Source organism: Filicampus tigris, chromosome 2 (genome assembly GCF_054856515.1).
Source record: "Filicampus tigris isolate MCC_2025a chromosome 2, RoL_Ftig_1.0, whole genome shotgun sequence".
Lineage (NCBI taxonomy): Eukaryota > Metazoa > Chordata > Actinopteri > Syngnathiformes > Syngnathidae > Filicampus > Filicampus tigris.
This window is the reverse complement of record NC_141218.1, coordinates 23,635,556-23,657,087: the sequence shown is the minus strand read 5'-3', so window position 1 is coordinate 23,657,087 and position 21,532 is coordinate 23,635,556. Positions and strand designations below refer to the sequence as shown.

Genomic DNA, 21,532 nt, shown 5'->3' with positions numbered 1-21,532 from the left:
CTTTACTGCATGCGTATCACTGCATGTGCCTTTGCACCCCTCACCGTACAAAAATACACAAAACACCCGACTTATATTATAGGCCTCCCCGTGTTGGTAATGAACTACAAGGCAAACTTGAAATAAAGACACTAAACTGCTGGGCACTTCCGGTGTATGCCTTTCAAAATTAAATAGTTTTTACACTACAGCCACGATACCGGAAAAGCATTTATTTATATTTCAACTTGCTTTTCTAGTCTCAACCACTTGACAGTCAAGCACATACAACACCATTCAACACAACTCAACTCAAATTTATTTATATAGCGCCTTCACAATAGCAAGTACAATAAAATGTCTGACTGTGTAAATCAGAAAATAATAAGATGGAGTTTGAATCATGACAATATTTGTTTGAACCTATTCCCCTTGCCTCCAAGGCTCCAAAAATGTATTTTGTAGTAAAACAAACACACACATGCAGAGATAGACAGAAAACAGTGGAGTTAGGATGCCTTACCTCACCAGAAGTGTGTCTCCTGTCAGGGAGCACCAGAGTGTTAGCATGGCTGCCCGGGACTATTGTGGAACCGATACTCATCCTGGGTCCAACTAACATGTAGCGTTTGTCTCCTGATCTGTATTGGATGCTGTGACACAGTGTGCCATCATAATTTGTGTCTTGCAGGTATTTGGAAGTGTACTCTGTGGATTTGGAGCACTGCATGGCGATCAGCACGATGATGCTGATGACAAAAAGCAGCGACACCGAGCCCAAAGTGATGATCAGATAAAAAGTCACATTGTCCTCCTCGTCCACTTTTGCTGCACTGTTGTCATCAGAAGCCGCAAAAGCCTCTTTGGGCTCCACAAGTTTGACAGTCACAGTCGCTGTTGCCGAGAGCGAAACGTTGCCGTTGTCTTTGACCAGGATGAGCAGTCGATGCTCAGCCTCGTCCGTCTCCGTGAAGGAGCGAAGTGTTCTGATCTGGCCCGTATAGCGGTCCAAAGAAAACAGACTGTGGTCGCTGACGTGCTGCAGGGAAAACAGCAACCAGCCGTTATATCCGATATCGGCGTCATAGGCTCGGACTTTAGTCACCAAGTCTCCTGCTTTCATATTGCGAGGAATTTCCTCCACACCTTCGGCAGAACCATTGGAGCTGACTGGATACAGGATGACTGGAGCGTTGTCGTTCTGATCCAGAATGAACACGTTCACTGTCACGATGCTGCTCAGTGGAGGACTTCCACCGTCGGTGGCCATCACTTGGAGCTGAAAACTTTTCAGCGTTTCAAAGTCAAAACCTTTTAGTGCTGATATTTGTCCATTTTCACTATTTATACTTAAAAATGAAGATAACTTATTCCCATCTTTTCCATCTCTGAGAATATGATATGAAATTGCAGCATTCTCATTGTCATCATGATCAAAAGCGCTGACAGAAAAGACAAAGGCGCCTGCATTGTTGCCCTCGGTAACATAGAAAGTATAAGGACTGGATGAAAACTCTGGACTGTTGTCATTCACATCTGAAATAAAAACACTTATTGTTTTTTCAGATGAGAGTGCAGGTTGACCGGCGTCTCTTGCAACCACTGATATATCATATGTGGACATTTTCTCTCTGTCCAAAGGTGATTTGGTCACTAAAGAATACATTTTGTCTTCTAATGACGGCAACAAAGAAAAAGGAATGTCCTCACCTATGGAACAAATAACTTTTCCATTGAGGCCCGAGTCCAAATCATTTACACTGATTAGAGCAACTGTAGTTCCAGGCCTAGAATCTTCAGGAATGGAGCTGGAAAATGACGTCACTTCAATCTCAGGTGCATTGTCATTGACATCAACTATCTTGATGATGACACTTTTATCTGTTGTTAGAGGAACAGCTCCTTTATCTGATGCTTGTATTTCAATTTCAAATATGTCACTGTCCTCATAGTCTATGGGGCCTTTCACAACAATCTCACCGGTTTTCACGAAAATGTCAAATAAATGCATTATATTTTGATTATTCTTGCTGAACGAATAAACTACATCTCCATTTGGGCCTTCATCTAAATCAGTTGCATTTACTTTCATAACAATCGTTCCTACAGCAGTATTTTCAGCCACTGTCACAGAATAAATATCTTGAGAAAAAGCAGGTGCATTATCATTAATGTCTAACACATTTATTGAAATATTAATTTCACCGGTTTTCGGAGGTTTACCTCCATCCAGCGCAGTCAACACTAATGAATGAAGCGCCGTTGTCTCCCTGTCCAAAGATTTCTTCACAACCAGTATGGGAATTTTGCCATCTCTTCCTTTATCTTTAACTTCCAAACGAAAATGATCATTGTCACTAAGTTTATATTGCTGAACAGAAAACTGACCACTGTCTCCATCTTTAGAAGCCTGTAGCGGAAATCTTGCTCCAGGCAACACTGACTCTGAAATATCCAGCTTTGTTTCTTCCTCGGGAAAAGTGGGAGAATGATCATTGACATCCAGCACCTCCACCCGAACATAGTGGACCTCCAGTGGGTTTTCTAGCACGGTTTTTAAGTTGATCAAACACGTACTGCTTTGCGGGCATTCCTTTTCCCTGTCGATCTTCCTGCTGACATAAAGGACGCCATCGGTCTGACTCACACGAAAAAGAGGCTCCCCAGTACTGGAAACAATCCGATACTTGCGCTCTTTAAGCGTATTTCTATCCAATCCGAGGTCTTTTGCAGCATTCCCAACCACAGTTCCTTCATGAACTTGCTCTGGGATTGAGTATCTTAATTGAGCAGAGATCACGCTGCACAAAATCACCGCAGTCACGCACCAGAGCGAACCGCGTCCCACCCATTGCTGCGTGCCTCTTTGTTCCATGGTGAAATGAAAAAACATCACTGGTCCATTCTAAGGAAATCGGCTGCCCTTGTGAAAACGAAATACAAAGGTGTCGTCTATGAGAACATTCCTCCGCTAATCCATCAACACTTGAAGTAAGGGCAGCGAGACAATTGACACAGAATAGGCAGACCCAGCGATCATGACAGTGCGAATGTTATCAAGAGGCGGTGAAAGGAACAACCGCTAGCAATATGAACTCACGTGAACATTTAATGCGTCCATGTCCTCACACTGACACCTGGAGACTGAAATGAATATTACAGAACAGGCGAGGCTGGTGAAGAACGTCCATTTAAAACAACAAAATTAAACGAAATCTGTGCATATAATTCTCCACTACAGGGTACCCGAAGGCAGCAGCAAGACGCTTGATTTCCGTACTAGACAAAATATCAGTCCCTTTCACATTACACTCGTGTACTCTATTACTTCCTCCCGCCATGATCCAGAAAACACAAAGCTGGCAAATCCTTAGGAATGTTGCCCAATCACATTCCCTCTCACAAGTGACATATGAGGTCAATAATAGCACAGTCATAATAAACCAATCTTTTCATTATGATTTAACTGTTTTTCTCTCTGTTACCGCTATGTTTCTGAGAAGAGCCAACATTTTCACAAGAAGCATGGCCTACTCTAGCATATTTCAGCACTATAGACAGAGGCAGCATGAATTCTGCGCCAAACTTATCACTTGTTTTGGATATTTTCTTATTTTATAAGATTAAGGAAAAGCAAATATTGCGCTGTCAGACTATTTTAAATCACACTGTCATGTTAAAACAAACAAACAAACAAACAAGCAAGCAAACAAACAAACTAACTAACTAACTAACTAACTAACTAACTAACTTACAGACACTGTAATTAAATGAAATTAAATTAATGTTGCTGAATTTTAGAATGAAAGAAAAAGTGTCTATAAAGATGAATAATAATCCTATATGCCATAAAAACACAAAGTTGCCAATAAAAACAGTAATAATTGTTCTCCATATATATGCAAAAGTATGTAATAATGTGCAGTGGGTGATTTGTTTGTTAATTTTGTAAGTTTTGGAACAAGAAATAGTTTTACCCTTTTAATAGGGAGCACCAGAGTGTTGGCGTGGCTGATTACAATGATTTTATAGATACTAATTACAAAAAAATCCAACATTGATATATATCCTTTGAGTTGCTCAAAATGACATGTGTCCAGGAAAACTGCTGGATCCTCTTAGATGAACCTAATAATGTCTCTGTTAAGTTTGTATTTAAAGTGTTGAGGCCCATATGTAACCTCTGGACAATAGCAAACATATCAACCAACAACACTGTTTAAATAAATGAGTCACAGTCCAAGTAAGAATGCTCTTTTCAAACAAATAAAACCACTAAGCTCTAGCATGACTTCAGCACCACACACTCATGCATTTTATAAGTAGACTACAACTCTACTTAAAAGATGTATTTGGATCTAGATGCTTTTATTTAAAAAAAACACTGGGTGAAATAAAATTGAGTAAAGTCAATGCACCATTTTATTCAAAGCAGATAGCAGCAAAATCTCAGAGTGCTTCACTGAAACATCAACCTATAGTCAAACCAAGGCTATCTAGTATCTACTTTAAATTCCACCACGACTTAAACATGATAACCAGCATCAGAAAGTCACAACTTTGGCAGTGTCAGAATAGGTATAACATTTGTTACAATTTGATGAAGCAACTTCTGCATTTAAAAGGCATATATTCTCACGTTTTTGATAAATTGTAATACATTAATAAGTCTTACCTCCCCAGAAGTGTGTCTCCTGTCAGGGAGCACCAGAGTGTTGGCGTGGCTGCCCGGAACTATGGTGGAACCGATACTCATTCTGGGTCCAACTAACATGTAGCGTTTGTCTCCTGATCTGTATTGGATGCTGTGACACAGTGTGCCGTCATAATTTGTGTCTTGCAGATATTTGGAAGTGCACTCTGTGGATTTGGAGCACTGCATGGCGATCAGCACGATGATGCTGATGGCAAAAAGGAGCGACACGGAGCCCAAAGTGATGATCAGATAAAATGTCACATTGTCCTCCTCGTCCACTTTTGCTGCACTTTTGACATCGGAAGCCGCAAAAGCCTCTTTGGGCTCCACAAGTTTGACAGTCACAGCAGCTGTTGCCGAGAGCGAAACGTTGCCATTGTCTTTGACCAGGATAAGCAGTCGATGCTCCGCCTCGTCCGTCTCCGTGAAGGAGCGAAGTGTTCTGATCTGGCCCGTATAGCGGTCCAAAGAAAACAGACTGTGGTCGCTGACTTGCTGCATGGAAAATAGCAACCAGCCATTATACCCGATATCGGCGTCATAGGCTCGGATTTTAGTCACCAAGTCTCCTGCTTTCATATTGCGAGGAATCTCCTCCAAACATTCAGCAGAACCGTTGGAGCTTACTGGATACAGGATGACTGGAGCGTTGTCGTTCTGATCCAGAATGAACACGTTCACTGTCACGTTGCTGCTCAGTGGAGGACTTCCACCGTCGGTGGCCACCACTTGGAACTGGAAACTTTTCAGCGTTTCAAAGTCAAAACTTTTTAAAGCTGAGATGTGTCCATTTTCACTATTTATACTTAAAAATGAAGATAACTTATTTCCATCTTTTAGATCTCTGAGAATATGATATGAAATCACAGCATTATCGTTGTCATCACGATCAAAAGCATGGACAGAAAAAACGGAGGCGCCTGCATTGTTGCCCTCGGCAACATAGAAAGTGTAAGGACTGGATGAAAATTCTGGACTGTTGTCATTCACATCTGAAATAAAAACACTTATTGTTTTTTCAGATGAGAGTGCAGGTTGACCGGCGTCTCTTGCAACCACTGATATATCATATGTGGACATTTTCTCTCTGTCCAGAGGTGATTTGGTCACTAAAGAATACATGTTGTCTTGTAATGATGGCGACAAAGAAAAAGGAATGTCCTCAATTATGGAACAAATTACTTTTCCATTGAGGCCCGAGTCCAAATCATTTACACTGATTAGAGCAACTGTAGTTCCAGGCCTTGAATCTTCAGGAACGGAAGTGGAAAATGATGTCACTTCAATCTCAGGTGTATTGTCATTAACGTCAACTATCTTGATGATGATACTTTTTTCTGTTGTTAGAGGAACAGCTCCTTTATCTGATGCTTGTATTTCAATTTCAAACATGTCGTTCTCCTCATAGTCTAAAGGGCCTTTTACGAGTATCTCACCGGTTGTTTCTGTAATATCAAATAAATTCATAATATTTTGATTCATACTTTTGCCAAAGGAATAAATTACATTTCCATTTGGTCCTTCGTCAAAATCTGTTGCATTCACTTGAGTAACAGTTGTCCCAATTGCAGCATTTTCATCCAGCATCACAGAATAACCCTCTTTAGAGAATATAGGAGCATTATCATTCACGTCTAGCACATTTATTAAAATATTCATTTCACCTGTTTTTGGAGGTTTTCCTCCATCCAAAGCAGTCAACAATAATAAAAGATGCCCAGTCGTCTCCCTGTCTAAAGATTTTTTTACAACCAGTATGGGAATTTTGCCATCCTTTCCTTTATCTTTAACTTCCAAACGAAAATAATGATTCTCACTGAGTTTATATTGCTGAACGGAATACTGGCCACTGTCTTGATCCTGAGACGCTTTCATCTGAAATCTTGCTCCAGGCAACACTGACTCTGAAATATCCAGCTTTGTGTCTTTCTCAGGAAAACAGGGAGAGTGATCGTTTACATCCAGCACCTCCACCCCAACATAGTGGACCTCGAGTGGGTTTTCTAGCACGGTTTTTAAGTTGATCAAACACGTACTGCTTTGCGGGCACTCCTTTTCCCTGTCGATCTTCCTGCTGACATAAAGGACGCCATCGGTCTGACTCACATGAAAAAGAGGCTCCCCAGTACTGGAAACAATCCGATACTTGCGCTCTTTCAGCGTATTTCTATCCAATCCGAGGTCTTTTGCAGCATTTCCAACCGCAGTTCCTTCATCAACTTCCTCGGAGATGGAGTATCTTAATTGAGCCGAGGTCACGCTGCACAAAACCACCGCAGCCACGCACCCGAGTAAACAGCGTCTCACCCTTTGCTGCGTGCCTCTTTGTTCCATGGTGAAATGAAGAAACATCACTGGTCCATTCGAAGAAAATCAACTGCACTTATGAAAACGAAATATACATGTATAGTGTGTGAAAATATTTTTCCACTAAACCACCAGCTTTAGAAATAGGGACAGCGAGACAATTGGCACCGAATCGGCAAACACCGTGGCCATCCTGACAGAGCAAATGTTATCAAGAGACAGTGGATAGGAGCAACCGCTCACAAAATGAAGTCACGTGAACATTCAATGCGTACGCGTCCTTACACTGACACCTAGAGACCAAAATCCATAATACAGAACAGGAGAGGACGTGATGGGCCTTCATTGAAAGCATAACAAAGTTCCTATAGTTACACCAAATCAGTGCAAATACAAGATTTATTCTTACAGGCCCCGAAGCAGCAAAGACGTAATTGATTTTAGTAGCAAACAAAACACCAGTCCCTCTCACGTTAAACTCATGCATATCATTTATTTTTACTTGATTATTTCTTCATGCCAGGATACAGGAAACACTATTTTGGAAAAAACGCACCCGACATTCATTGTCTGAGGAAGGTTGGCCAACCATATTCCCAATCACAAGTCGCTTATGAGGCAAATATCTATACACAGCATAGTCATAAATAATTATTTTGATTACTATTTATTCCATGTTACTGCCATGTTTCTGATAAGACTATAAATTTGCACGGAAAGCAAAGCATAATGGAGAATGTTTCAGCACCATAGACAGAGGCAGAAGGAATACTGCAGCCGAATATTCAACATGTTTTAGATATGTCCGTATTTTACAACAAGGAAAACGAAACAATGTGCAAGTTGAAATCAACCAATCCTCTTAAACATATGAAACAACCCCTGGTATAGAGAAGAGACACTGTAAATGCTTACAATCAGGTTCAAGTTGGGAATTTTGCAATAAAAAAAAATGGTGTGTCTCAAGAGATGAATACAATACCGGTACTTCATGTCGTAATAGAAAAAGGGTGCTATTAAAGATGGCCATTGAATGGTCTGCATAACTATGCAAAAGTATGCAATAATATGCAGTGGGTGAATTGTCTGCTAATTTTCAACATGTTGACAAAATAACGTTCTTACCTCCCCAGAAGTGTGTCTCCTTTCAGGCAGCACCAGAGTGCTGGCGTGGCTGCCCGGGACTATGGTGGAACCGATACTCATCCTGGGTCCAACTAACATGTAGCGTTTGTCTCCTGATCTGTACTGGATGCTGTGACACAATGTGCCATCATAATTTGTGTCTTGCAGATATTTGGAAGTGTACTCTGTGGATTTGGAGCACTGCATGGCGATCAGCACGATGATGCTGATGACAAAAAGCAGCGACACCGAGCCCAAAGTGATGATCAGATAAAAAGTCACATTGTCCTCCTCGTCCACTTTTGCTGCACTGTTGTCATCAGAAGCCGCAAAAGCCTCTTTGGGCTCCACAAGTTTGACAGTCACAGTCGCTGTTGCCGAGAGCGAAACGTTGCCGTTGTCTTTGACCAGGATTAGCAGTCGATGCTCCGCCTCGTCTGTCTCCGTAAAGGAGCGAAGTGTTCTGATCTGGCCTGTGTAGCGGTCCAAAGAAAACAGACTGTGGTCGCTGACCTGCTGCAGGGAAAACAGCAACCAGCCGTTATATCCGATATCGGCGTCATAGGCTCGGATTTTAGTCACCAAGTCTCCTGCTTTCATATTTCGGGGAATCTCCTCAACACCTTCGGCAGAACCGTTGGAGCTGACTGGATACAGGATGACCGGAGTGTTGTCGTTCTGATCCAGAATGAACACATTCGCTGTCACGTTGGTGCTCAGTGGAGGACTTCCACCGTCGATGGCCACCACTTGGAAATGGAAACTTTTCAATGTCTCAAAGTCAAAACTTTTCAGTGCCATTACTTCCCCGGTTTCTGGGTTGATGTTTATAAATGAAAGCAATTTAGTGTCTGCATTTGCCCCTCTGATAATTTGATAAGAAACGAGAGCATTGTCAGCTTCATCCTTATCAGAAGCTTTGACTGAAAACACAGAGGCTCCGGGTATGTTGTTTTCCGCGATATAAAATGTATAAGGACTTGATGAAAACTGGGGACTGTTATCATTTACATCAGACACAACAACAGTTATAGTCTTTTCAGTTGAAAACACTGGGTCGCTCGTGTCCTTTGCAGTGATGGTGACCTCATATTGAGAAACAAGCTCCCTATCCAATCTGGACGTTGTCACTACAGAGTACATGTTTTCTTGTAAAGATGGTGACAAAGTAAAAGGAACATCTTGTTTGATGGCACATAGGACTTTGCCATTAATTCCAGAGTCTAAGTCACTGACACTCATCAGAGCCACAGTGGTTCCAATCTTTGCATCCTCCTTAATGGAGTTAGAAAATGATGTCACCTCTATTTCGGGGGCATTATCATTGACATCAATGACAGTTATCAAGACACTCTTATCAGCTGTCAGAGGAGCTGTCCCTTTATCAGACGCATGTATATCAATTTCGTAGCTTGTACTGTCCTCAAAATCAAGATGGCCTATCACTTTAATTTCCCCAGTGTTTGAGTCTATACTGAAAAGATCCATCACTTTTAAATCCACCTCCTTACCGAATGAATAGACTATTTCACTATTGGCGCCCTGGTCCGAATCTGTCGCGTTCACCTGTATCACAACCGTGCCCACTGGCACATTTTCATTCAGGGAGGCAGAATAAACCTCCTTGTCAAACACAGGAGAGTTATCATTCACATCGAGCACATCCACGAATATTTCTGTGGAGCCAGATTTGGGGGGCTTGCCCCCGTCTACCGCTGTTAGGCGCAGACGGTGTCTCCCAGTGGTCTCTCTGTCCAACTGCTTAAGCAGGACTAAAAATGGAACTTTACGGTCCTCACCTCTGTCTTTTACCTCAACGCGAAAATATTCATCTGGACTGAGTTTGTATTGCTGAATGGTAAACTGGCCCACGTCGGGGTCTCGCGCCGCTTGAAGTTGGAAGCGAGCTCCTGGCATAGCCGACTCAGATATTTCAAGCTTTTTTTCTTTTTCTATAAAAACGGGCGAGTGGTCATTGATGTCTAATATTTCCACTGCAACGTAGTGCACTTCTAGTGGATGCTCAAGTACTGTTTTCAGGTTGATCACACACGGGCTGACGCGTTCACATGCCTCCTCTCTGTCGATCCTCCTCGCCACATACAAGATGCCGTCGTCCTGGTTCACCTCCACAATGGGCTCAGCTGTTCCAGCCACGATGCGGTATCCTCGCCCTTTAAGCGCGCCTTTTTCCAGCCCCAAATCCTTCGCTATGTTACCGACCACTGTTCCCTCTTGAACCTCCTCTGTTATGGAATATCTGAGCTGTGCACATGCTCCATTGCATAAAATAAGCACTAAAGGCAACCACCAGCGTCGCTCCCTCCTACCTCCGAATTGCCTTTGTTCCATGCCGTGCAGATGAAAAACAATTATCCTTCCGATTTGCAATGTCCTGCAAAAGACGAGTGTGTGCTGGTGCTAAATCAGTCACAACAAAAACTAAGCAGTTACATCAATGTGCTATGGGAAAAAAAACAGTAATTTGCTAATCACGGCACTACACTGCGCAGGAAGCAGTTGAGAAATAACACGAATGAAGCGGTGGAGTCTGAAAGGGTCCGACCGTGACGTCAATTAAGGCTTCAATGAAGGTATATTAGGCTATACTGACCCCTACTGTCAAATAAACGTAACATACTGCCCGAACATGAATATCTAACATATTTCCATATATACCACATTCAGCAAGCACTTGTGGAAGATTCAAATGGATTGCTTTCTACAGAAGAACACGAATCAAAGCCGTTTTAATCAAAATAAGACTATTGAACAAAATGTCAAAACTACAAACACGCACATTTAGAGATAGATGTATTTTAAGAAAACATGTTTGATGTTATGTGAAATTAAAAGACAGCAATTGCCAACGTACTCATCTTGTCCTAACCAGATGGTAAAAGACACAAAGGTACCCATGTGTGCAATGTAATATGTAATAGGCCTACAAGGACATGTTGTAGTTGAGGTGGGGGGGAATAATCATGTGTTCTTTAGTGTAAAATAAGTTGAAAAGCTACCTTTCAAAAGCATGGAGACCAGCTTAATCGTAGAGAGCAGTTTAACCAAATGTCCATTTTATGAACAACTTGAATATAACCTATTTAACTTCTTATTAGGTAGCATGTATTCCTTATCAACAACATTATTTCCTGTACATTCTTCCATCTAAAGACGTAGCCTATAGTGTTTACAGCCAGAATAAGTAGACAAAGGAGTTCACCACAACATGCTGATGGAAAATGAACTTGTTGAGGAAACACATTCGCATTTATGCCACTGCCTGCCAATTTTTATTTCAGCAACACAGCAAGTCTGTAAGGAGCTTAATTCACTTTTAATTTACTAGAGTTGATAGCGATCCTAAATGCGATGAAACAATGCCATTACAAACACAGCTATTGAAAAAGTCTTACCTCCCCAGAAGTGTGTCTCCTGTCAGGGAGCACCAGAGTGTTGGCATGGCTGCCCGGGACTATGGTGGAACCGATACTCATCCTGGGTCCAACTAACATGTAGCGTTTGTCTCCTGATCTATACTGGATGCTGTGACACAGTGTGCCATCATAATTTGTGTCTTGCAGATATTTGGAAATGTACTCTGTGGATTTGGAGCACTGCATGGCGATCAGCACGATGATGCTGATGACAAAAAGCAGCGACACCGAGCCCAAAGTGATGATCAGATAAAAAGTCACATTGTCCTCCTCGTCCACTTTTGCTGCACTTTGGACATCGGAAGCCGCAAAAGCCTCTTTGGGCTCCACAAGTTTGACAGTCACAGTCGCTGTTGCCGAGAGCGAAACGTTGCCGTTGTCTTTGACCAGGATGAGCAGTCGATGCTCAGCCTCGTCCGTCTCCGTGAAGGAGCGAAGTGTTCTGATCTGGCCCGTATAGCGGTCCAAAGAAAACAGACTGTGGTCGCTGACTTGCTGCAGGGAAAACAGCAACCAGCCGTTATATCCGATATCGGCGTCATAGGCTCGCACTTTAGTCACCAAGTCTCCTGCTTTCAAATTGCGGGGAATCTCCTTCACACCTATGGCAGAACCGTTGGAGCTGACTGGGTACAGGATGACTGGAGCGTTGTCGTTCTTATCCAGAATGAATACATTCACTGTCACGTTGGTGCTCAGTGGAGGACTTCCACCGTCGATGGCCACCACTTGGAAATGGAAACTTTTCAGTGTCTCAAAGTCAAAACTTTTTAATGCTGTGATTTGTCCATTTTCACTATTAATACTTAAAAATGACGATAACTTATTTCCATCTTTTACATCTCTGAGAATATGATATGAAATCACAGCATTCTCGTTGTCATCACGATCAAAAGCATGGACAGAAAAAACGGAGGCGCCTGCATTGTTGCCCTCGGCAACATAGAAAGTGTAAGGACTGGATGAAAATTCTGGACTGTTGTCATTCACATCTGAAATAAAAACACTTATTGTTTTTTCAGATGAGAGTGCAGGTTGACCGGCGTCTCTTGCAACCACTGATATATCATATGTGGACATTTTCTCTCTGTCCAGAGGTGATTTGGTCACTAAAGAATACATTTTGTCTTGTAATGACATTGACAAAGAAAAGGGAACGTCCTCACCTATGGAACAAATTACTTTTCCATTGAGGCCCGAGTCCAAATCATTTACACTGATTAGAGCAACTGTAGTCCCAGCTCTGGAATCTTCAGGAATGGAAGTGGAAAATGACGTCACTTCAATCTCAGGTGCATTGTCATTGACATCAACTATCTTGATGATGACACTCTTCTCTGTAGTTAGTGGAGCAAGGCCTTTATCTGATGCTTGGATTTCAATTTCAAACATGTCATTGTCCTCATAGTCAATGGGGCCTTTCACAACAATCTCGCCAGTATTTGGAAAGATGTCAAATAAATGCATTATATTTTGATTATTCTTGCTGAAAGAATAAATTACATCTCCATTTGGTCCTTGGTCAAAATCTGTTGCATTCACCTGAGTAACAGTTGTCCCAATTGCAGCATTTTCATCCAGCATAACAGAATAAACGTCTTGTGAGAATATAGGAGTATTATCATTCACGTCGAGTACATTTATTAAAATATTCATTTCACCTGTTTTTGGAGGTTTACCTCCATCCAGCGCAGTCAACACTAATGAAAGATGCCCAGTCGTCTCCCTGTCTAATGACTTTTTTACAACCAGTATGGGAATTTTGCCATCTTTTCCTTTATCTTTAACTTCTAAATGAAAATTATCATTGACACTAAGTTTATATTGCTGAACAGAAAACTGACCACTGTCCCCATCCTTTGAAGCCGGTAGCTGAAATCTTGCTCCAGGCAACACTGACTCTGAAATATCCAGTTTTGTTTCTTCCTCAGGAAAACAGGGAGAGTGATCGTTTACATCCAGCACCTCCACCCCAACATAGTGGACCTCCAGTGGGTTTTCTAACACGGTTTTTAAGTTGATCAAACACGTACTGCTTTGCGAGCACTCCTTTTCCCTGTCGATCTTCCTGCTGACATAAAGGACGCCATCGGTCTGACTCACACGAAAAAGAGGCTCCCCAGTACTGGAAACAATCCGATACTTGCGCTCTTTCAGCGTATTTCTATCCAATCCGAGGTCTTTTGCAGCATTTCCAACCACAGTTCCTTCATCAACTTCCTCGGAGATGGAGTATCTTAATTGAGCCGAGGTCACGCTGCACAAAAGCACCGCGGCCACGCACCAGAGCGAACCGCGTCTCACCCATTGCTGCGCGCCTCTTTGTTCCATGGTGACAAGAAAAATAATCACTGATCCATTCGAAGAAAATCAACTGCACTTGTGAAAACGAAATAGAAACGAGTCGTACAATAAACTGTTCCTCTGCTGAGAAACGAGGACTCCTGGAAAATTAACACGGAATTGGCATGCAGACACGGAGATCACGTCAGCCTGCTCGAACGTTACCAAGAGGTGGTGTGCAGAACAGCCGTTTACTATGTGAAGTCAAGTCACATGATCATTGCAAGCGTACGTGTCCTTATACTGACACCTGGCGACTCAATGCCACACTGCAGAACAGAAGAGGAGGCCAAAGATTCATTTTAGACAAACTGAAAAGTTTTGAGTTACACGACACTTATGCAAAGGATTCTGCAGTGTACACACATGACCACAAATCTTCAATTACAGTTTCCTCTTCCTTTACATTTGCATGCATTCTCCATTTCACGTGCAATATCTGGTTTATAGTTTTGCCGTTCTTTCATGCACATCTGTGTCCTTTCGCATTCGCAATTGATGAATTGATGCATCACTATTAAGAAGATTAATTGGCTGGACTTAGCTAGTTACTAAACAAACACTTTAAATGCCGGTTTACATTTACAATTTACATTTACAATCATGCTGTATACACAGATTAAATTTAACCAAGTTTTGATGGCCAAATTGTGCAATCCCTATTCAGCTATCACTGACAAGCATGCAGGATAAAAGATTGGCAGAATCCATCCATCCATCATCCAATGTTGATTAAAATGATCCTATATATAATGCTAATAAAACAAAAACCGTACACTGATGTAACGTTTGAATCATTCAAAATCATGTGTGTGAAGCAAAACTGTTTTTTTTTTTGTTTCGTTGCCTTGCCTTAAATGGGACATGATTTTGACATCTATTCTGCTGGATTCTAGCTTATAAATATACCTAGTTTTTCACTTAAGTTTATCTCAAAAAATGTTAAGGCCCATTTTAATGTCAAGTATATCCTCTGGAATAATGAGCATGTGAACCAAGTATAACGAAAATAAATAAATCAAGTCAAAGTTAGTATTATTCTTTTCATACAGAATCACCAAGCGCTCGCTGGACTTCAGAACCACAGACAGCACCAGACCCTTCTCTGGGAGCTGAGAACTTAACTGAAACACCAACCTGGTCAAAAAAAGGTTATAACTACTTCAAATTCCACACAACTTGAACAGGATAAGCAAAAACCATATCACAACTTTGGCAGTGGTATAACATAGGTCAAGTTTACAATTACAACTCAGAAAAGCAACTTTTGAAGTTGAATGTTGCATATTTTCTTATTTTCGTAATAAATTGTAAAATGTAATGAGCCCTACCTCCACAGAAGTGTGTCTCCTGTCAGGGAGCACCAGAGTGTTGGCATGGCTGCCCGGGACTATCGTGGAGCCGATACTCATCCTGGGTCCAACTAACATGTAGCGTTTTTCTCCTGATCTGTACTGGATGCTGTGACACAGTGTGCCATCATAATTTGTGTCTTGCAGATATTTGGAAGTGTACTCCGTGGATTTGGAGCACTGCATGGCAATCAGCACGATGATGCTTATGACAAAAAGCAGCGACACCGAGCCCAAAGTGATGATCAGATAAAAAGTCACATCGTCCTCCTCGTCCACTTTTGCTGCACTTTGGACATCGGAAGCCGCAAAAGCCTCTTTGGGCTCCACAAGTTTGACAGTCACAGTCACTGTTGCCGAGAGCGAAACGTTGCCGTTGTCTTTGACCAGGATGAGCAGTCGATGCTCAGCCTCGTCCGTCTCCGTGAAGGAGCGAAGTGTTCTGATCTGGCCCGTATAGCGGTCCAAAGAAAACAGACTGTGGTCGCTGACTTGCTGCAGGGAAAACAGCAACCAGCCGTTATATCCGATATCGGCGTCATAGGCTCGGATTTTCGTTACCAAGTCTCCTGCTTTCATATTGCGAGGAATTTCCTCCACACCTTCAGCAGAACCGTTGGAGCTTACTGGGTACAGGATGACTGGAGCATTGTCGTTTTGATCCAAAATGAACACATTCACTGTCACGTTGCTGCTCAGTGGAGGACTTCCACCATCGGTGGCCACCACTTGGAACTGGAAACTTTTCAGCATCTCAAAGTCAAAACATTTTAGTGCTGACACTTCTCCCGTTTCACTATTAACATTCAAAAAGGCGGTCAGCAAATGCTCACTGCCTCTTTCTCTTAATATGTGATACTTAATCACACCATTGCTCCCCTCGTCATAGTCATGGGCTGTCACCGATAAAACAGAATTTCCCGGAGTGTTATTTTCATTTATGTAAAATATAAATGTACTCCGTGTGAATTCTGGACTGTTATCATTTACATCTGACACTGTGATGTGTATAGTTTTGTCAGAGGATAAAGGTGGCTCTCCTGCATCCTTAGCTAAAATTTTGACGCTGAAATGTGACTGCTGTTCTCTGTCCAAAAGTTGCTTTGTCACTAAAGAATACATATTGTTCTGTAAAGATGGGGAGAGCATGAAAGGGGCATTTGGACTTGTTTGACACAGAATTTTTCCATTAAGACCAGAATCTAAATCTTTAACAGTTATTAAAGCGACGGTGGTCCCTGGTTTTGCATCTTCTGACAACGCGTTGGAAAATGACGTCACTTCAATATCGGGAGCATTGTCATTGACGTCAACAATATGAATGATGACACTTCTGTCTGTAGACAGTGCCGCCACTGCTTTATCGGAAGCCTGTATATCTATCTCATACCTGTTACACTCTTCAAAATCTATCTGACCCGCCACAGTAATCACCCCTGTCACGTGATTTAAATTAAAGCGAGCTCGCGTGCGGGAATCCACGTCATTGCCAAAAGAATAAACAACTTCACTATTTGAGCCTTCGTCTAAATCCGTTGCATTCACTCGCATCACTATCGTCCCGAGGGGGGAATTTTCATTTAAATGCACAGTGTATGACTCCTGAGTGAAAACTGGGGGGTTATCATTGATGTCGGACACATCCACTATTACTGTCATGTTGCCAGATAGTGGAGGTTTCCCCCCATCCGTAGCTGTTAAAAGTAACACGTGAGTCTTGACAGACTCTCTGTCCAGGGATTTTTGGAGAACCAAAGTGGGCGTTTTACGGTCCTCGCCTCGATCTTTGACCTCCAAACGAAAGTGCTCGTTGGGGCTCAGCTTGTAGTGCTGCACGGACAGAGCACCCGTGTCTGCATCGCGCGCAGCCTGCAGCTGAAACCTCGCCCCCGGGAGCGCAGATTCAAAGATCTCTAATGTCTTTTCGCTCTCTGGGAAGCTCGGTGCGTGGTCGTTTATGTCCACGACCTCCACCGCCACATAGTGCACCTCGAGCGGGTTTTCCAGGACGGTTTTTAAATCAATCACACAAACCTTGCTGCGGTCACACATGTCCTCTCTGTCAATGTTACCGTTCACGTACAAGATGCCGTCGTCCTGATTCACTCTGAAGGGGGGCTCCGCAGTGCCGCGCACAATACGGTAGCTTCTCTCTTTTAGCGTGGCTCTTTCGAGACCCAAATCCTTCGCGATATTCCCCACAGCAGTACCTTCCTTTACTTCCTCTGAGATGGAATATCTAATTTGTCCCGACACCTGGCTGAAAATCAGCAGCATCAAGCAGAAAATCCACATGGTCGGGGGCCCTCTTTGTTCCGTCACGTCACGGGAAAATAGGTTCCACGAAAATATACGCGTTTAAATAACTATACAGCTGTTTGAAATTGGTCTCAGCATCAGCCCTGTACACAAGAAAAGGCCGTGTGTCTGAACACCACTGTGTGGCGAAGCCGTTTGTCCAAAGAGGAAAAAGGTTTGGTCAGTTGAGGCGAATGGGATGCCTCTTATGATTTTTTTGTTCAGGGACGTCACCATATTGCCTCTCGTTTTCCGGCATTATACTGGCACCAAGTGATGTCAAATAGAATGACATTTGCATTACTGAGTTATTATAACAGGAAATAATTTCACCCTATTGCATACGTAAAAATTATACATCTGCTTAATACCCAGCCCTTGCGCATGTATAGATATAGAAAGGATAATCACGTATTGAACTGCAGGCTATTATTATTTTACCTCCATGCTCAGAAGCGGCCTGTACCCGGAAGAGAGTTTTTGAATAAGATAAAGACTCGACTGGGAACGTCGATAATTTTAAATCACTGTTCTTCCTAAAGGGGACTAAAACTTCACAGATAACATAAAATCTAATGTTTGAGTTCATCACAAATTCACAACGGACAATTGCTTTTATGAATATTATATTTGTAACATTGCCAAATACAGCTTTGCTTTATTTAAAATGTTCCACGATTTCTTTCCAAAGTCAACCCCCCCATATCATAAAAATTATATAATATTAATAATATGAATTGATAATAATGTTATAATAATTTGATACTATTAGAATCCTGCATTATTTTAAAATATGTGCGATGTGAAAAACAAGCACATTTATTTGTAGGTAATAAGCAATGCTAAATGTTGCTAAACAGGAGTGTTCTCTCTTTCACTGCTTCAAGTAGCTCAAAAGATACCCCTGCTCAATTGAAAATGGTCTCATTTACAAAAAAAAAAAAAATACCTATAAAGGCTCTGTAATCCAAACACTTGCCTGACCAAAAGACTTGGCACCAAATCTAGATTGTATAAATTCACACCTATATTTTCACTCAGACTCCACATACAACAAAGTTTAATTACATGGACGTGACAGTACATGAGTGCTTTGGAAATCATTTCATAGATAATCAAGTATAAGCCTTACCTCCTCAGAAGTGTGTCTCCTGTCAGGGAGCACCAGAGTGTTGGCATGGCTGCCCGGGACTATCGTGGAACCGATACTCATCCTGGGTCCAACTAACATGTAGCGTTTGTCTCCTGATCTGTACTGGATGCTGTGACACAGTGTGCCATCATAATTTGTGTCTTGCAGATATTTGGAAGTGTACTCTGTGGATTTGGAGCACTGCATGGCGATCAGCACGATGATGCTGATGACAAAAAGCAGCGACACCGAGCCCAAAGTGATGATCAGATAAAAAGTCACATTGTCCTCCTCGTCCACTTTAGCTGCACTTTGGACATCGGAAGCCGCAAAAGCCTCTTTGGGCTCCACAAGTTTGACAGTCACAGTCGCTGTTGCCGAGAGTGAAATGTTGCCGTTGTCTTTGACCAGGATGAGCAGTCGATGCTCAGCCTCGTCCGTCTCCGTGAAGGAGCGAAGTGTTCTGATCTGGCCCGTATAGCGGTCCAAAGAAAACAGACTGTGGTCGCTGACCTGCTGCAGGGAAAACAGCAACCAGCCGTTATATCCGATATCGGCGTCATAGGCTCGCACTTTAGTCACCAAGTCTCCTGCTTTCACATTGCGAGGAATCTCCTCCATACCTTCGGCAGAACCGTTGGAGCTTACTGGGTACAGGATGACTGGAGCATTGTCGTTCTGATCCAGAATAAACACGTTCACTGTCACGTTGCTGCTCAGTGGAGGACTTCCACCATCGGTGGCCACCACTTGTAACTGGAAACTTTTCAGCGTCTCAAAGTCAAAACTTTTTAGTGCCAGAATTTCTCCCGTTTGAGAATTAATATTTAGAAATGATGCATGCAAATTTTCTTTTGCTATGTTCCTCAAAATGTGATAAGAAATTAATGCGTTTTCCCCTTCGTCACGATCAGATGCCTTTACAGAAAATACAGAATCCCCTGGTTTATTATTTTCAGGAATGTAGAAAGTATAAGGACTTAATAGAAATTCTGGGCTGTTATCATTTGTATCTGATACAAAAACACTGATAATCTGTTTGGAGGTAAGAGCTGGGAAGCCCGTGTCTTTGGCAATTATTGTTATATCATATGATTTGTTCTGCTCCCTGTCAAGATGCGACTTAGTAACAACAGCAAACATGTTATCCTGCATGGATGCAGTTAACATAAAAGGTGACTCTTCAGAAACATGACTTATTATTTTGCCGTTCAGGCCAGAGTCTAAATCTGTAACACTGATGAGAGCTACTGTTGTCCCAGGTCTAGAGTCCTCGGACACTGCGTGAGACAAAGACGTCACTTCTATTTCCGGATGATTATCATTCATGTCAATAATTTTAATAATTACACTCTTATCCGTTTTAAATGGAATACTTCCTTTATCTGATGCCTGGATGTCAATATCATAACTGTCTTGCTCCTCAAAATCAACATTGCCCTTCACAATAATCTCCCCAATGACAGAATCAATATCAAATATTTGTCTAATTTTATCTTTGACGTCACTTCCAAACGAATAAACAACCTCCCCATTCGACCCGAAATCGGAGTCTGTTGCATTGACTTGAATGACAGTCGTGCCCGCGGGGGCGTTCTCTTGTAGCGTTACAGAATACGTCTCTTTAGTGAAAACCGGCATGTTGTCATTCACGTCCAGAACCTCGATGAGGATTTCAACCGAGCCTGTTTTGGGGGGTGTACCCCCATCAATGGCTGTCAGCACCAATCTGTGGTTGCGTTTGCTCTCTCTGTCAAGCTGCCTTTGCAACTGCAAAATTGGCGTTTTGCCGTCTCGACCTCGGTCTTTCACTTCCAAGCGGAAGTGATCGTTTTGGCTGATTTTATACTTTTGCACTGAGTTAAGACCGCCGTCAGGGTCATATGCATTTTGCAGCTGATATTTAGCACCCGGCAAAGCAGACTCGCTTATTTCCAGTCGTTTTGTCTTTTCCGGGAACGTGGGGGAGTGGTCATTTAAATCTGTTATTTCCACTGTGATATAATGCACCTCCAGTGGGTTGTCGAGTACGGTTTTAAGATTAATTAGGCACGCGTTGCTCTCCTTACAAACCTCCTCTCGGTCAATTTTACGGTTTGCATAAAGGGCCCCGTCGTTTTCATTTACCTTAAAGAGACGTTCATTCGAGCTGGACATAATTCGGAATCCCCTCTGTTTTATTGAAGTCAGGTCTATTCCTAAATCCTTCGCAACATTCCCAACAAAAGTCCCCTCATTGAGCTCCTCAGATATAGAATATCTCAACTGTGCGGAAGCAGAACGGACGCATAAAAACAACGCCAAGACTCCGAGCAAGGGCCGCCGCTCCCGTCCTCTTTGTTCCATGCTGTGCGGCCAAAACAGGAATCCAAACATGTCCAAAATGTTTCCGTTTTTCAAGAATATTTTCGTCATAGTAGACTGCAAAACAATAGCACCCACAACTCCCTTTTCCGCTTCTAAATTCAAACGAGCGCAAAAATACTAAGGAACATGAAAGGATCACCGTGGGTTAGTCCATGTGTGTCGTCAGCTCAATGCTGTATAACCACCAGACTGAATACTGAATGGGCGGACTCAGCCTGTGCAATTCAACATTAAATGCCTTATATGGTACTGCCACCCCGCGACTGTGTGGGATAATACTTTTAATTTGAATTTCCCTCGTAAAACAACAATTCCTGCAAATGCTGACAAACACTTGCGGCACTGAGCTCCACAAATTTATAATAAAAAAATGTCTCCTATCCAACCTCTATAACGAATAATTATGCATTTCCTTGCAATGTGATACAATAAAGCCAGCGACAGATGTATTTTGTATTTTGGTGAAGGAAATTAAATGTTCTTTGCATAATTTAAC

General features: G+C 42.3%; 1 protein-coding gene across 23 annotated transcripts in view; it reads right to left on the bottom strand.

The window, feature by feature from the left end:
- LOC147151834 (protocadherin alpha-C2-like) overlaps window positions 1-21,532 on the bottom strand; it is a 185,482-nt gene that overhangs the window by 121,326 nt on the left and 42,624 nt on the right. For 2 of the 23 annotated variants that reach the window (XM_086018889.1, XM_086019077.1), the window contains exon 1: window positions 18,670-21,207. The exons of 15 other annotated variants lie outside the window; for them this stretch is intronic. In XM_086018889.1, the coding sequence (XP_085875015.1) occupies window positions 18,670-21,084 (2,415 nt within the window). In that variant the 5' untranslated portion in view covers window positions 21,085-21,207. Of the gene's footprint in view, window positions 1-502; window positions 3,025-8,107; window positions 10,612-11,523; window positions 14,038-15,218; window positions 17,670-18,669; window positions 21,208-21,532 lie in introns of those variants that run through there. 6 more of the 23 variants (XM_086019014.1, XM_086019113.1, XM_086018945.1 and 3 more) reach the window with 4 other exon arrangements.